The 16806-nt window shown below is 42.9% G+C and overlaps 1 protein-coding gene across 3 annotated transcripts in view; it reads left to right on the top strand.

The window, feature by feature from the left end:
• PIK3CG (phosphatidylinositol-4,5-bisphosphate 3-kinase catalytic subunit gamma) overlaps window positions 1-16196 on the top strand; it is a 32634-nt gene extending 16438 nt beyond the window's left edge. For all 3 annotated transcript variants that reach the window (XM_042964457.1, XM_015538263.2, XM_042964467.1), the window contains exons 8-11: window positions 774-904; window positions 1894-2005; window positions 3717-3874; window positions 15641-16196. In XM_042964457.1, coding sequence (XP_042820391.1) covers window positions 774-904; window positions 1894-2005; window positions 3717-3874; window positions 15641-15919 — 680 coding nt within the window. In that variant the 3' untranslated portion in view covers window positions 15920-16196. The remainder of the gene's footprint in view (window positions 1-773; window positions 905-1893; window positions 2006-3716; window positions 3875-15640) is intronic.
• The last annotated feature ends 610 nt before the right edge of the window (window positions 16197-16806 follow it).

The following is a 16806-nucleotide window of genomic DNA, read 5'->3' as shown; positions in this document are numbered from 1 at the left end:
AAAAAATATTGAAAAATAAAATAAGGGATCATAAGTCCTTTAGCGTAGGCATTTAATAAGTGAAAAATTACAATCATAATCCAAATAGAAAAGGAAGAAAATGTTCCAAGGTTGGTGAATGTGACTCTTGATTTAATATGGATCTGTTGAAAATACATGAATGTGTGATTTAAATCCCTGTGACTATACATGGAAATGATTTTCATAAGAACTTGTTCCCTCCTCTTTACTTCTCCACCTCTAAACTGTAACTCGTTTCACTGCACATTAAACCTCTCTCTCACAAATAACGTTTAAAAATAGACGCAAAGATCTGTCACTTATTTTAATATCTTAGAATTCACATTATTGAAACTATTACATACTCTACTCTTAGGTGCTTTTACAGACATTTAACATTTTTGTTTCAATCAGACATATTTTTATTCAAGTTTCCAATCCGAGAACTGTACAAAATCACTTCCATTTGACCCTGTGATTAAAAAAGGAAAAGGCACCGTTTGCCAAGCACATATGCTCAGCACATAAGTGCTTTTACTTATTGCCTTTGAAAGCCAACCTTTCCTCTTTTCATTCAGGGATTGAAAGCATGTCCCACAAAACTTCTGCATCCTCCTCCTTTTCTTTCTCTCTCTCCTAAGAAAACCAAACCAGGGAAAGAGCCGCCTGGTTGAAAAGCCCTCTGCCCTCCTGTCAACAGAGACCCAGCCATTCCTCCTCTGGGTCAGGCCCCAAGCCCCAGTGTCCATCAGCCTTTGTGCATCTTCTCATAGGAATGATCGAGATCGTGAAAGAGGCCACGACAATTGCCAAAATTCAGCAAAGCACCGTGGGCAACACGGGCGCATTTAAAGATGAAGTCCTGAATCACTGGCTCAAAGAGAAATGCCCTATTGAAGAAAAGGTGAGCTCCAGCTTTTCCCGCACTCTGAAGGCTCCTTATGAGCCGTCATTCATGTAGCAATAATGGGTTTGCATTTTCAAAGGATCTACCGATGTCGTGCCTCCTGAGGTTTGGCAAAATACTTTACCTGTGAGGCCGTGGGGGTTTTAAGTGCCTTCCCGTGTGACACAGCATATCTGTGTAAGACGGAAGCTCTCAGTTCAGAATGCCAGTGAGCATTTGTTTGTCCTTTGACTATCAGGCATGCTTTGCATAAAATTTGGTTCTATGAAGTAACTTGGTGGGCACTTTTTACGACCGCCTCCTTTTGATGTTCGGCAGAAAAATCTAGTTACCGTGGATAGGTCCTTTCCTACCTGGGAGATGCCACATATCCTCCAAAGTAATTTCTGATGTACCTCTGCACTCTAAATGGTAAATTAGAGATCCTGAAAACATCAGTTTCACCATCTTTGCGAAGCACACATGCTGAATCCTTCACAAGCTGCGTGGTTAGGCTGGCTGTTTGGCTGCTGTTTCAAGTTCTGCGGTACAGGATTACCACTTCTCATTTGCATGGTTAGCAGCCCTTGGGTAGGAAATATAATTAGCAGCATTTATTAGTCTGTTATATGTGTGGATTTGTGAACCCATGCATACGTGAAGTGGTCACAAGCAAAACATATGTTCTCCACTGAAGGAGAAATTATTATAGGTTCTGTAGCATTGGCAAACGATGACATGGAGAGGAAATGAACCCTTTGATTAAATTACCATTGCTCTTTGACTCTCGTTTCCTCCATGTGCTATTGTGAGTCACTGAATCTTCACCTAGAATGTAAGGAGAGCAAGGAGAAAGTTGGCATGTAGCAGATAGGTTGTTAATGAAATCAGGTGCCATGAACTTGAAACTGGTTCCCAGAATAGTACCTTTTTGGAAGTCGTTTATAACAGATCCACACTGCTCTTTGTAGCTAGAACACAACTAATGTTCAGATGTGTCTAATTAGTTTCAGGCAGCAGTGGAGAGATTTGTTTATTCCTGTGCTGGCTACTGTGTGGCTACCTTTGTTCTTGGAATAGGCGACAGGCACAACGACAATATTATGATCACAGAGACAGGTGAGTTTATTTATTATAATTTGTTTTTACAGTGGTAAAACATACAGGACATAAAATTTACCAACCATATCAACCAGTTTTAAGTGTGTAGTTAAGTGGCATTAAACACATTCACCCTGTGGGGCCCCTGGGTGGCTCAGTCTGTTAAGTGACAGGTGTCGGCTCATGATCTCACAGTTGTGTGGATTCAAGCCCCACATTGGGCTCTCAGCCTGGAGCCTGCTTTGAATCCTCAGTCTCCCTCTCTCTGCCCTTTCCCCACTCATGCATGTGTGTGTGTGTGTGTGTGTGTGTGTGTGTGTGTTCTCTCTCTCTTTCAAAAATAAACATTAAAAAATTTTTTTTAATTTTTTTTTCAATGTTTATTTATTTTTGAGACAGAGAGGGACAGAGCATGAATGGGGGAGGGTCAGAGAGAGGGAGACACAGAATCCGAAACAGGCTCCAGGCTCTGAGCTGTAAGCACAGAGCCCGATGCAGGGCTCGAACTCACGGACCATGAGATCATGACCTGAGCCGAAGTCGGCCGCTTAACCGACTGAGCCACCCAGGCGCCCCCCAAAAAAATTTTTTAATACATTCACATTACTGTGCACCCATCACCACCATCCCCCAGAACTTTCTCATCTTCCCCAACTTAAACACTGGCCCCACTGAACTGGTACTAACTCCCCATTTCCCCTATCCTTCAGCAGAGAGTAATATTTAAAGAGTTTAAGATTGGAGTACACATCTAGAAGTCATTACCATGTAGGAACATAGATGTTGCGATCACCCCAGAGAGGAAGAAGATACCAGAAATGAGACCTAAGAAGGAAAAGCAATTAGCTAGAAAGATAAGTAGGGGCATATCCCAGAAGCTGGTGAAGGAGGGTGTGATCGATAGTGTCAGATGTTACAGGGAAGCAACAAAAAGAACTCCCAGACATCCTTAAATCTGAGATGCTCTGCCTTCCTAACCTACCTCGTGTCACGAGTTCACCGACCACTCTGACCATGGTCAGTATTGGCTGCCGTGCCATGAAAAGTATCTCTAAGAAATTTGGACCAGTTTAAAAGTGGGATCCAGAAAAAGCACCATATTGAGGTAAACTGCTTACTCTCCGTGAGAATCAAAAGACATCACGTATTTATGGACCATACGTATGATACAGGCTATCTAAACAAGAAGAGATGATGGTAATCATGGTAACAACAGTGACAGTGGTAGAAACTGACTCAAAGGAGATTCACAGTGATGTATTTCTATGGTGCTACTCAAAAGGAAAAGGTGAATGCCTTCCCCCACCCCCCCATCCTCCACCCTCACCAAGCAGAGCAAACCATCAGTCTATCCTGAGTCATATAAAGGGCATAAGAGAGTCTCGGGCAAAATGATGACAGATTAGCCAGAGAGTTCTGACTTCTATTTCTAAGAATAATTCTCAGACGAGACGAGAATTTTTTTTAATGGCATTTGGCTGTCATCTGAAGAACACCAGAAGGATATCAAAAACACACTTGGTTCAAAGAGTGCTTTGTGGTTACTACCATACACACCTGCTAAGCTGAAAAATATCACAAGCTGATAAAACAGTATAAAAATAGCTCTCTCGCCCAAGATAGCTCATTTTCAGGCAACTTAAAAAATATCTCAGGAAATAAACAAACCAGAGTGTTGTTACAAGTGCTTATGCCCTCATAATGATGTCAGACATTTTCTTCTCTTAAGGAAATCTATTTCATATTGACTTTGGACACATTCTCGGGAATTACAAAAGTTTTCTGGGCATCAATAAAGAGAGAGTGCCATTTGTGCTAACCCCAGACTTCCTGTTTGTGATGGGAACTTCTGGAAAGAAGACAAGCCTGCACTTCCAGAAATTTCAGGTAACTGGCCTCCTTCTTCATTGCCTCTGCCTCCTCCCAGAGTACCAATCAGATAGTGCCTTCAGGGCACAGCAGCCTTCCCCCTCACTCCACGTTAAGGCTTCTCTGCTTCTGACTACCCTCCCTCCCCTCTGTTCCCTCCATTCCATCCCTGAGTACAAAACGTGGTTTCCCATCTAAAACCAACCAGGAAGCGAGAGAGAGCATTCCGTAATCAAATAGAGAGCAAATAGAGAATGCCAGGATGGCACTGTGCCCAAAAGGGGCTTTCAGGAGGAGCGTCTGGTAAGCAGGTTTAGCCTTTGAATATTTATCAATTCAAGACTGTCTGGAAGATCCAAATTCCACATGTATTTTTTCAGGACTCTCAAACAATTGTGAGCTTCTGATTTTTGCTGCAGGTATGCGTTTATCAGGTTACTACAGAGGGAATTCTGGCCGCACCACTGTATGTAGTCCCCTTTCGGTGAAGGACAGTCTCTTCCATCACTTGATCCTGTCAACTCCACTGCGGGTTGTACAGAAAAGCTCAGGCCTGTCCTGCTCACCTGTAAACAAGCTCCTGCATGGGTCACCCCATCTCCCTGGAAGTGTTCACATCCTACTTTCTTTGTCACTCCTTCCTGGTCTCCATCCACTTTTGACTATCAAATATTTGAAAAACGCAAGGAGTAAAATTTTCACGCTTGCAAATTTAATAACTGTGAAGGAACAGACCTCGAAATTACTACGTAATGACTACATAAAATACTTATTTATAGCCCACACAGACACAAAACAGATCAGTAGAGGCAAAGAGGGATTCCATTATATGCACAAGCGCCTTGGGTCCCCTTTAAAGAGTGCCACCGCCCCCCCCCCCCGCCCTCCCCACTTTAGGCCTGTCTTAAACCCGGTGTGGCTTGCAATTAGGTCAGGAACAAGCCTTTTTTCAGAGTCTCTTCTTGAGTTCCCTGTTATCCTTGGGACATGGCCTGGGCCTTGAAATTGTGTGGAACAGGAACTAGGATGTATGTATTGTTTTGAAACCTGCCTGTTCTTGTTTGTTCTCCCGGCTGATTTCGATTTGATTACAGGACTTACCCGTCCCCCAGCCCCCACAGTTCTAGGAGCCTTGTCAGAGAAACTGAGATCTTTGGGGCCAGATGGTCTTAGGATTTTTTAGTGTGTGTTTCTGGGTAAACTCAACTGGGTTTCAGACTATTTCCAGGGATTTGACACATTTCAGTCCTGTTTTTCTTTAAAGTTAAAAATCACATATGTTGACAACTTCCTGGAACAGAAAAATGGTTCCAAAAATAATAATAATAACCTGGAAGAATTTTACCATTTAAAGAAGTGGGGGTCACTCAATTCTCCTGCAGAGGAGGGGGTTCATCTACCTAGCTTCAAGCACAGCAGCAATCCTGCCACCAGGAGAGGCAGGTGCAAAGGCATCCACCCTCGCTGGCAGGCTCTCCTGCTTTCTGTGCCTTCTCTTCCTTTTTGTCAGCATCGCTCCCCAGAATGACCACCCAGAGTGCCCGTGCCACCCCTAAAATCCCAGCAGCACTTCTTCCTGTAATCTTCTTTGTTGTTAAGTTTCAAAATATTCTTTAATGAAAAGATTTGGGATGTGGGAGGCCAAGGAGACGTTGCTCCCGGCCCCAGGCAGCTTCCACTCCAAGCATGAAACCTTTGCAAGGCGCCTTTGTGCCAACCTGTTGGTCTGGGACCAGTTCTCCGTCCCTGTGACCAAAGCTGCTTTCTTAAAATCACTAGAACCTCTTTTTTTTTTTAAGGGATTTTTTAAAGGGATTATTTGAATGAAATGTGTAGAATGCTTCCCCCAGTGCCTAGAACACAGCAAAAATTTAATACACAGTAGCTTCCGATGTCACATACATCACAAAGGGTCTTCCAACTTTGAAAACTTTTAAGTTGAGAAGCCCTCTTAGAAATGAGATCTCAAGTCCAACGGCAACATATGAAACACAAGAAAGTAGTAGCATTGTTCTGGTTAAAGAGCACGCGGGGGTCCAAGCTCTGCCTGCTTGCCCCCACCCCCCAACCTGCGCCCTTGTCTGCCCCCACCCCCCCACTGGACAACAGGAAAAACAGTGGACATATATACATCTATGTGTACAATTATACAGACACAGGCTTTCTAAAGTTTCCAGCTTGATAAAGATGAGCAGCAGGTTTTTCGTCATTTGACTCAGACCTTGTGACAATTTTTTTTTTTAAACACACTACTAAGCCTTCCGGATGTTTTTCTGTTTTTTAGTTTTATGTTCCCTTTTTGAGATGACATCCTTCAGGCTCTGGGAGTACATCTCTAAACCCTCTAAATAGCAACGTAGGATCTTGTATACTAAAACTGCCACTTTTAGGCAGGCTGTGAAATGTTGTATATATTTACATTTTAAATCAAAGGTGTCCTCATTTCCAGTGAACCGCTAATTTTGAATGGGAAGGTTATTTAATGCATGCATCACATTTAAATAACCTGTTAGGGAGGGTGGATAAAAGCTGACCCACTTTTTGTTAAGGGTGAGGTGAGCCTTCCCCACAAAGATTTAAAAATATATCTAGCTCTTGGCTGGTGGACAGAAGGCCAGAAAATGAAAGAGGAAGGCACTGTTTTATCCCACCCCTTTCTTTTTTCCAAAATACTCAGTTTAGCCCCGGACCATATTAATAAATTATTTCTAGAATAGGGCAGACTTCAGGAGCAAGCTGTAATCAGACAAAAAGACATAAAACCAAGGCATACTCACTACTTGAGTCCAGGAATATCTGTTAGCCTGCGGAGCACGGTCCTATACACCAGGTGCTAAACATGTACATTTCAGTGGTGACGATGTTGATAGATACATTCTCTTTTGAAAACTCTCTCCCTTACTGAAGAGTGAAAAGAGAAAACAATATTTTACCCCAATAATTTATTTTAGAACCACTTTGCTTTAAATGTCACTAAACGGTTTTAGAACATAGATTACATGCAAATACATTTATATCATTAGCAAATGAAATTTGCCTTCCCCTTTATTTTTATATAGGAATGTGGGGGCTTCGTTTCTAATTTTAAAAGTAGTACGTGTTTCTTTTTAAAAAGCCAACAAAATATTAAAAATATCAGAAGGATATTAAGAACCCATTATCCCGCCTTCCAGAAATAACACTGTCAACATTTTAGTGTTTTTCCCTCATTCTATTATTTGGTATTATACAAGGTTATAAATTAACCAGAATTTGGTTAAAAACGGAACTTTACAGATACAGTGTGACTCCCTATAAACTGTTCAGTGGCTTCTCACCTCACTTTGACTAAAATCTAACTAAGCTTTCCCTACAAGGCTCTCCCCACAGTCTCGCATTTGGTCAAGGTCACAGTGGCTTTCCTCCACATCCTCCCCATTCCTGCCTTCTCCCTGGAACACCCTCAGATCTCAGCCTCAATGTCATTCCTCAGAGCAGACCCCCAATGAGGTCCCTCGAGTTATCCTTTGCCTCAGCCCCTGCATGTTGCCTTCACAGCACCTATGACAGCATATCATTATATGTATGAGTCTGTGCAGCAGGACCACACCTGACCTGACTCCCTCATCAGGGGCCTGAGACCTAGTGAGCGCTCAGTGGTTATTTGCTGAGTGGAGGAGAGAAGGTTGGGAGGGGGGGAGGGGGACAGTTCTGGAATTGGTTAGTGGCTGGATGAGGCCAGGCGACCTCCTTGGATTTCCTCCTTCTCCATAATACATTGTATTCTGTGAGTTTATGAAATATCAACTCAGGCATAGATTGACAAGCTCCTGCCACACATATGTTAATAAGCCTTCAAGATACAGGTTAAATATCTACACATCAGAAGAGGAGGTAATCCTAGTTATGAAATCTGATGTGTTTTTTTAAATGTTTATTTGTTTTGAGAGAGAGAATATGTGCAAGCTGGAGAGGGGCAGAGAGAAAGAGAGAGAGAAACTTAAGCAGGCTCCATGCAGTGCAGAGCCTGACATGGGGCTCAATCTCACAATGACGAGATCACTACCTGAGCCAAAATCAAGGAGTCAGACTCTTAACCAACTGAGTCATCCAGGCGCCCATGAAATCTAACATTTTATTAAATTATACAAAAATGTGGGGTGCCTGGGTGGGTGGCTCAGTTGGCTGGGCATCCAACTTTGGCTCAGGTCATGATCTCACAGCTTGTGGGTTTGAACCCTGCGTCAGGCTCTGTGCTGATGGCTCAGAGCCTGGAGCCTGCTTCAGATTCTGTGTCTCCCTCTCTCTCTGCCCTTCCCCCACTCACACTCTGTCTCTCTCTGTCTCAAAAATAAATAAGTGTTAAAAAAATTTTTTTTAATTATACAAAAATGTAAGTGTCACATCACATGGTGCCTGTTTACATTTTTGTGGAGAGTTCCTTAACAATATAAATATACATATTTTTCCCCGATTGGATCAGTAGCTCATGCCAAGAGAACAGGACACACAGTATATACCTATAGTGTACTTTCAATATGGAACAGTTTCCAAGGAGTGTGAACAACTTGGCCTAGTATATAAACAAGTATTTTGAAGATGTTCTTTGGACACAGTAGGCACTAAGCAAATGTATGTTCAATACAGCTGAAGAAACCAGGGGAGCCCAATAACACCTTCACAGGTGCATCGACATAAAGCAGGCAGCTTGATGAGCATACTTAAAAGGAAGGCATTTGCCCCTAGATGTCACTCTTAAGAAACATTTTATAGGAGAGTAGTCTGGGACCTATTCGTTGTGTTATTTTAGTCTTGGGTGCAGCTTTATCAGGCCCTGCCTGGTGCCCACCGCTGGCGGAGCTGTCCTCACCCCAGGGCGTACCCCGGAGCCTTCACCTGCAGGCTCAGCCCTGTGCCCAGTCTCCATGCAGTGTCCTGACCTGGGCTGTTAGGAAACCTTTATTCAAAGTCTATCTCTGCTGCCATCTTGCTCTCATCTTGGATCCCAGGGTCTTTTAACTACTTTTGCCTCAGTTAATCCACCTCTAGGACTGGGGTCCTGCTCCCTCCTGACACTTGCCTTGTTGGAAATGCAAGTAGTCTCCTTCACCCCAGCCACAGGGACCTCCCAGGCCACAGGGACCTGACCATCTGACCACTTCTGAGGACTGTGGCCCCCTCCCCATTATTTCCCATCCCTATTCTCTGACTGCCCTTGTGTGGTAACCCTGCACTGGTCTACACCAGTAGCTATCTATACTTGTAACCTTCCAGGCTGGGCTTTCTCAGCCTCCTGCTCCATCCTGTTATAGTCCCCAGGCCCTGCTCTTCCATATCCAAGATAGCATACCATTTCAACACACACTTCTTAACTACCTGCTACATTTCAGGCCTGTGCCAGGCCCAGAGAAGGCCCAAGTCCTGCTGGAGCAAGGCAAGATGTCTTTACAGTTGAATAGCCTTCCAATATGACTTGTTCACAGATTGATCCTGATTTTAAAGCATTGAATCTTAGCATTCCTTCATCGTGTGTTTGCAGATGCCCAACAGTGTTCCAGACTCTGTTCTGGGCACAGGTGGCCAGGAGCACAGCCCTGACACACTGCAGAAGACACACACACACACACACACACACACACAGAGCTTTGTTCTAAGGATTGCAAAAGTGGTTTGCAGGGGGAGCAATCCTGCCCTGGGGGATGGAAAAGGACTGCCAGTGAAGGGTTCTCATCAGCCCTTGATAAGATCAGTTCCATTTGTTAGGCAGATACAGGGAGGGGAGGAACACCCAAGCAGAAAGAATAACATTAGCAAGGGCATGAAGTGCGTATTTAGTATCAGTATTTAAGAACAAAAAAGTACAGTTGTTTGATATGGTTGGAACACAGGTATTGATGTGAATGTGTCCTGGAGTTTGGGTCAAGAAAGGAGATCTGCATTCCATTTGAAGCAGTGCAAGGGCTGGATTAGGGGGGTTAGAGAGCAAAGCAAAGAAGTCATTTAGAGCTCAATTGGTTAACCACAAATGACTGTAATAGAGGCCTACTATAGGTCAACAGGGAGATGACAAGTTTATCTGTCAAACTGCCCACAATACACTGAATTGATAAAGGATTCACTCTCAGGACCTGCACCCAGGACCACTAACAAGGTCAAGCTCAGCCTTCTAGCCAGGCATGAAGATGCTCAGTACTGTACTATCTGTTGGAAGATACTGTCAGAGAAGGGTCCAGCATCAGCCATTTGTAGGCGTTTGAATCCCCTGGTGAGGTACCTGCCCCAGACGCAGACTTGAAAGATGGCCTTGAATTGGACTGATGTGTTAATCTACCAGCATGCAGGGTCACTCAGTGTCTAAGATATTAGACCCCTGTGACTTTTAAACATTTATGGAGAATAAGCTTCCAACTGTATCTTCTTTCAGTGTTTAGTTTCTTTTAGAGAAGTGTTTTGTCTACCTGAAGAATATTACCGAGGGTGTTACCATGTTACCAAAAGTGTACTCTTTATAGAGATCCTCTTGTGAAATCTCTATCAGGTCATAATATCTAGAAAAGCTGTGTTTCTCCTAACATTTTAAAAAAACTCTTCTGAGCATTGGTTAAATAATGGATTTGATTTTCCTTTTGGCTACAGATATATTTGAAGACCACCCATAGCAAGTAAATAGCATTTGTGATGTATAGCGTTAAACTGGTCTCTGTTCGAAATCCACTGTGATCTTTTCCTTTGTCATTCCTTTCCTTTTTCTACCCAATTCTAATTAATGTTATTTAGACTTTTGTGTATCCAGGTAATCCACCCTCAATCTTTTTCAGAACAGGCTAGTGCGTGCACGCGCATACACACACACACACACACACACACACACACACACACACACACCCCTACATACAATCCATTTAGAATATGTGACTAAAGCAGAACGACCTAATTGTTACCTTTAGGTTTCTAATGAGCTTCCAAGTATCTGAGAAGGGGGCAATACCGCCCTTTCCCTGCTAGACAGAACTAGTCTGAGAATCATTCTTAAGAGGTCCTTAGGGATAAGAATCCTAATTCAAACTCAGCAAACACACAGCCAAGCGTCAGACATACTCTTCTTTCAGATTTCTCGGAAAGTGCTTCCTCCTGCCTTATGAGCTCAGCTAATCGGTGACTCTCTGTTTTGCCAAAATAACTTCTAAAGGCATTGCTTGGCCAATTCATTAATTTTTATACAAAACACAAATAAAATCCTCTTTGACAGAAATACCATTTCTCTCCACCATCTCCTTCCTCCAGCAGACAGCAGCAGCATTAATATTTAGGAAAAGTCAGTGGGTGAGGACGTTGCTTTTCATTGACGGCTATTTGTGAGTTTTCTTCTCTCTCTTCTCTGGGCCCCGGAGTTCCTGTTTTGTAGTCCTGGGGCTACTTCCTCATTTGTGTCAAGATGGACAGTAATATTTCACTTCCACTTTGTTCTCTAGAAGAAAATAGAGGAGTTTGTTTTAAGAAAAAGTAGGCCCATTCCGTATGACCCTGCACAGTCTGAGGCAGCCAGAACTCACCGGCAGTTAAGAAGAAATTAGGAGACTGTGTATAGAAAGTTTTCAGTTTAGTGAACTACGTTGGGCCGGTTAACAAATCAACTCCAAGTTTGGACCCCGAAATGATCATGAAGTCCTTTGTTCCCAAGACTTATGGGAGTGGTAGCTTTGTAAAAACAATCCTCTCTTTTGGTACTAGATGCTCTAATCAAGGCATTTGAATCAACTATGAAATTAAGAGCTGATATACTATCTAGGCTCAATCACTTGATCAGCTACTCACGTATACCATTCCAGCTAACAACATTTCAGTGTTCCCCACATTCACATCCATTAACAAGTACATTACACCAAATCCCTGAAATCAGGTTCTACCTTTGCCCCTTCTTCTCCACTCAATATTATAAAGCCTTCCCCAGGCAGCTGAGAAGGACAGAATGAGGATGTCTGAGGTCAGTGCCAGGCAGGCCTGGCAGAAGGAAAAAACTCTGCTTCCCCAGCCAGTCACTTCTGTGTTCTGTGCTTCCACACCCCCCCAGGTCCCCAGGCCACATCCTCAGTCCCCCCAAACCACAGGCCTCCGGCCCCAAGGCAGCATGGCCAGGGTTCTTTCAGACACCCTGTGGCTGAGCACAAAGGGCAGAAATGAAACTTCTGGGGCTTGAGGGGGTGGAGCAAGCACCCAGCTGTGCCCCTGGGGCAAGAGAACCATCTGCACACACAGCCAGGGTGCTGGCTTCCTACTTCCCACCCACCTCCGCATTGAGAAGTGCGCGTTCAATAATGCAACTTCTCATACTATTAATAATAATTGCCGACCACATACATAGCACTGAAATCTCACCACAACCATATGAAACGGGTATTGTTATTATTCTTCTTATTCTACAGATGAGGAAACTGGGGTCCAGAGAGGTTAAGTGATTTTTCCAATGACAAACAGCTTGTCGGTAATAAAGCCAACATTTGAACCCAGGCAGCAAGGTGTGAACCTGCACTTCTTACCATGGCTCTGTACTATCTCTAAGAAAAAGAGAATAAATCTCTAATTAAATCTCTAAGCCTGCACTGCCAGTCAGAATTTACACATTGTGTCTGACCAGCATAGGGCATGAAAATCTGGGGGGAGGAAAGTTCTTTCTCACAGAAGTGACCCTTGTGTGTAAATATCAGAACTGAATAAATTCGAAGCAGCAGAAATGCTTTATATAGAGGAGATGGCCTTCGAGACTGACACAAGACATTTGTCTTCCTTTACCATGTCCCTGTGTGCTACAGTGACGAGTGAATCCGTGGGTTGCTGCTGAACAAATATGCACCGGAGCACCTACGGATTGGTGTTAGAATAGCTTGGCCGCAGGTCAATTTCCCTTCTCAAAAATTTTCTGTTAAGGAGTTTGACCACACAGTGAGCTCAGAAAGCAAGGGTTGTGCCTGAAGCCCCCAGTGTACAGAAGGATAGAAAATAATTAAAAATCAGAATGTACTCTAATTCAAAATCAAAAGGCATCCCCATCTCTGCCCTTGTGAAAATTGTGTGAGCTAACAAATTAACAAGCCAGTTGCCCGGGGTGAAGTCTGCCCTTTGCCTGTGTAATCACCAAGAAATGAGAGTGACTTTGGTCATTCCAATGGAGGAGCAAAAGATAATGATTTCCGGACATAAGTAAAGTCATTAAGGATGCAAGAACACTAATGCACTGGATCCACAGTAGGAAGAGCCCAGTCTTTTGAGTCTGGGAGTGTCCAGCTCCCTGACAAGTAAGCAGAAAGCAGGTAAAAGTGATCTACCCTCCAGGCAGGGAAAGGAGAGGACTAACACTTATTGAACACTTGCTATGTGCCAGTCTCTGTGCCAGGCATTTTTTATATATATGGTCTCATTTAATGCCAGATCAGTCCATGGGTTTTTCTACTTAGACAGGGTGATGCGTTCATGGTCCAGCCTTGACACACAGAATGATATAGGCATGACTACCATGACCATTGCCGTTATCCTGCCACGTGCAAATGACACACACAAGGTAATGTAAAAGCAAAAAGGAAGAGCGCCTGGGTGGCTCAGTCGGTTAAGCATCTCACTTTTGGTTTCTGCTCAAGCCATGATCTCACATTTCATGAGTTCGAGCCCTGCATTGGGCTCTGCACTGACAGTGAGGAGCCTGCTTGGGACTCTCTCTCTCTCTGCCCCTCCCTTACTCTCTCTCTCTTTCTCTCTCAACACGTAAATTTAAAAACTTAAAAAAAAAAAGAAAACTCACTATCTTAACATTTTGGCCTGTAGACTTCCAATCTTTTTTCCATGTAAATATTTTGTGTTCATTTGCCAACATGGGCTGATGCCACCTATGCTGTTGTTTTATGCCTGCTTTTTAACTCAGACACTTTCACATGCTTGTTCAATATTCTTTCACGGTATCATTCTAGCAGTTACAGAGCAGGCAGTTGTAGGTACTTTCATCAGTACCCAACTGTAGGATATTTAGGTTACCTTCAAGTTCTTGCATTTTTAAACATTCTAACAAATATTCTTATGTATTGGTCACTGCAAAATTATCCAAGTTTTTAAAGGTAAATTTCTAGCATGAAAATTGCTGGGTACAAGGACATAGGCATTTTTTTAAAGTCCAGTTTATTGAGGCATTATTCACCTACAGCAGAACTGGGCCTTTTTGTGGGTACAGTTCTTTGAATTTTGACAAATGCATCAGTCACGTAACCATCACCGCAATGAACTTCTCTAACATTTATTAGCATTCTAAAGCTTTTGATGCATGTTATCAAATTGTCTGCTAGTAAAATTATACCTATTCCCACCTACCATCGGCCTATGAAATGTGAACATTGGGTATTATTCTTCAAAAAAAAATTTTTTTAAGATTTTCCAGCTGGATAGGTGAATGTTTCCATCTCATTCCCTTACATTTCTTTGATTACAAATGAGGTTGCATATTTTTTCATATTTATGCTCTGTTTTTATGCCTTATGGTGTGAAATCACATTTATATCCTTATATCCAGATTTTTTTGAAGTATTCATATCTGTAATCATTAACTTCAGTTTTCTTCAACACACCATCTTTGCCAAGTTACAACATTAAGGTTGGGCTGTCCTCGTGTTGTAAAATTGAGAACCTTGCACTTTCTTCTTTACTTTGGCACAATATGATTGAAATAAGCATGCCTTGCTTAATAAGTGGACTTAACTCACCTGTGGCACCTTGCTCAAAGGCTTTTGGAGAATGCGCCAGGCAAAGCATTCTTTTTTCAATTTTTTTAACTTTTATTTATTTTTGAGATACAGAGCATGAATGGGGGAGGAGCAGAGAGAGATGGAGACACAGAATCCAAAGCAGGGTCCAGGTTCTGCGTGGTCAGCACAGAGCCCAACGCAGGACTCGAACCCATGAACCACGAGATCATGACCTGAGACGAAGTAGGATGCTTAACCGACTGTGCCACCCAGGCGCCCCACGCCAAAGCATTTTTAAAGCCCTCTCGCTCAGTATTCAGAATGTGTGTAGGGGCTCCTGGGTGGCGTAGTCGGTTAAGCATCTGACTCTTGATCTCGGCTCAGGTCAAGATCTCACAGTTTGTAAGTTCAAGCCCTGCATCAGGCTGTGTGCTGATGGCACAGAGCCTGCTTAGAATTGTGTCTCTCCATCCCTCTGCCCCTACCCTGCTTTTATTTAAGTTTTTAAATAAACTTAAAAAAAAGAATTTGTATTACAATTCCCAAGTTTTTTCAACAGTTTGGAGCATCAGTGAAACGCTAATACGTTGGTTTTCTTAGAATAGGGCAAATTGTAAAATAAAGATGAAAACAAAACCTCAAATGCCACATTTCCATCATTTCTCTGGATTCCATTAGCCCTTGGCAAACACGTATGCTTACATGAAGCTCAGTGATCCCAGTATGGTGTTCAAAAACTGACTCATTTCTTTAAAGAGAGTACAGAAATTTCTACTTTCAGTTTCCTAGGAGAGAAACTGATGTAAAAGGTAGAGTAAGAAAAAAGATGAAATGTACCGTATCAACCAGTTTTCCCCGAGCACACCCTGGACATGGGCGATTACACTAATGTGCTTCCTAGGGTATGGAAATAGCATATGTTCTCATCAAACCCTCCATCTGAGAAAGAGGATCTGCCCTGTTGGTGATAGCTTCCTCTCATGGACAGGATAATGCTATGTAAATTCCAGGATCCCTGGGCAGTCATCACCCTACTTAGTTACCTCATCAACATAACTGTACTTTCTTTCCCTTCATCCAGGACGTCTGCGTTAAGGCTTACCTCGCCCTTCGTCATCACACAAACCTGCTGATCATCCTGTTCTCCATGATGCTGATGACAGGAATGCCCCAGTTAACAAGCAAAGAAGATATTGAATATATTCGGGATGCCCTAACAGTGGGGAAAAGTGAGGAGGATGCTAAGAAGTATTTTCTTGATCAGATCGAAGTGTGTAGAGACAAAGGATGGACCGTGCAGTTTAACTGGTTCCTGCATCTTGTTCTGGGCATCAAACAAGGGGAGAAACATTCAGCCTAATTCTTTGGGCTAGAATTAAAAACAAGTTAGTGTTCTAAAGCTTTAAGTCAGCATGTCCATCATTGAACTTGGACTGATGGACAGGACATTATGAAAGCTGGCACTTCAGAAATGCAGCTCTGTTGCTGGAGGAACCCTTTACTGGAGAAAAATACTGGCATGTCGGTTTGTTTAAATAATGTTCAGTTTTAGGCTTGTATGCAGGTTTGTTTTTTGTCATTTGCTTCAGTGATGTTGGAGAACATTCTAAGTTTAAACAAACTATTTCTTCATTGTGCCTGCTGGTTTGACTGTCTTATTACCGAGTGTCTCTGGAAATTGGGAATAATTGGTGACATCTCTTTTCATCTGCGTATACTCTCAATTTGGGTCATTCTTGTGCTCCTCAACCTCTTTAGAGAAAAAGACGTAATCGTTGTAACCTCTGTCTCATTCCCTAAAGGACACTTCCAAACATCCCCCTCCATGTCTGTAGATGCTAGCGATTTGCTAAAAGCAAAGGAAGGCGAGTTGGTCTTTTCAGTGTCTTTTGTAATTAGGTTCTTGTACAGTGTACAGCTGAGATGCACAAACATACAATGGAAAATCTGAACCTTTGTGCCCTGGCACTTCTCTGCTGGTCTGCTTCAGGGTTACGAAGAGGAAGAACAGAGAGGAGACCATTCATCTCAACTCTGCCCAAGAGCAGATTGCCAATTCCAGCTACTACAGCCTTCTCCAGCATGGAAACAGGAAGAAACTAAAGGGACTCATTTTTCACCTTTACATCCTCCTCCCTGCCTCCCTTCTTCCTTAACTGTTACCCTCCCACAACTCTTTACCCAAGTTGTGAAGTCCTCAAGAATGCATCTACCCTAGAATTCAAAACTTAGTTGAAAAGCAATTTC

This window comes from Panthera tigris, chromosome A2, assembly GCF_018350195.1.
Source record: "Panthera tigris isolate Pti1 chromosome A2, P.tigris_Pti1_mat1.1, whole genome shotgun sequence".
Classification (NCBI taxonomy): Eukaryota; Metazoa; Chordata; class Mammalia; order Carnivora; family Felidae; genus Panthera; species Panthera tigris.
Note: the sequence above shows the minus strand (reverse complement) of the source record. Positions and strands in the feature narration are given on the sequence as shown.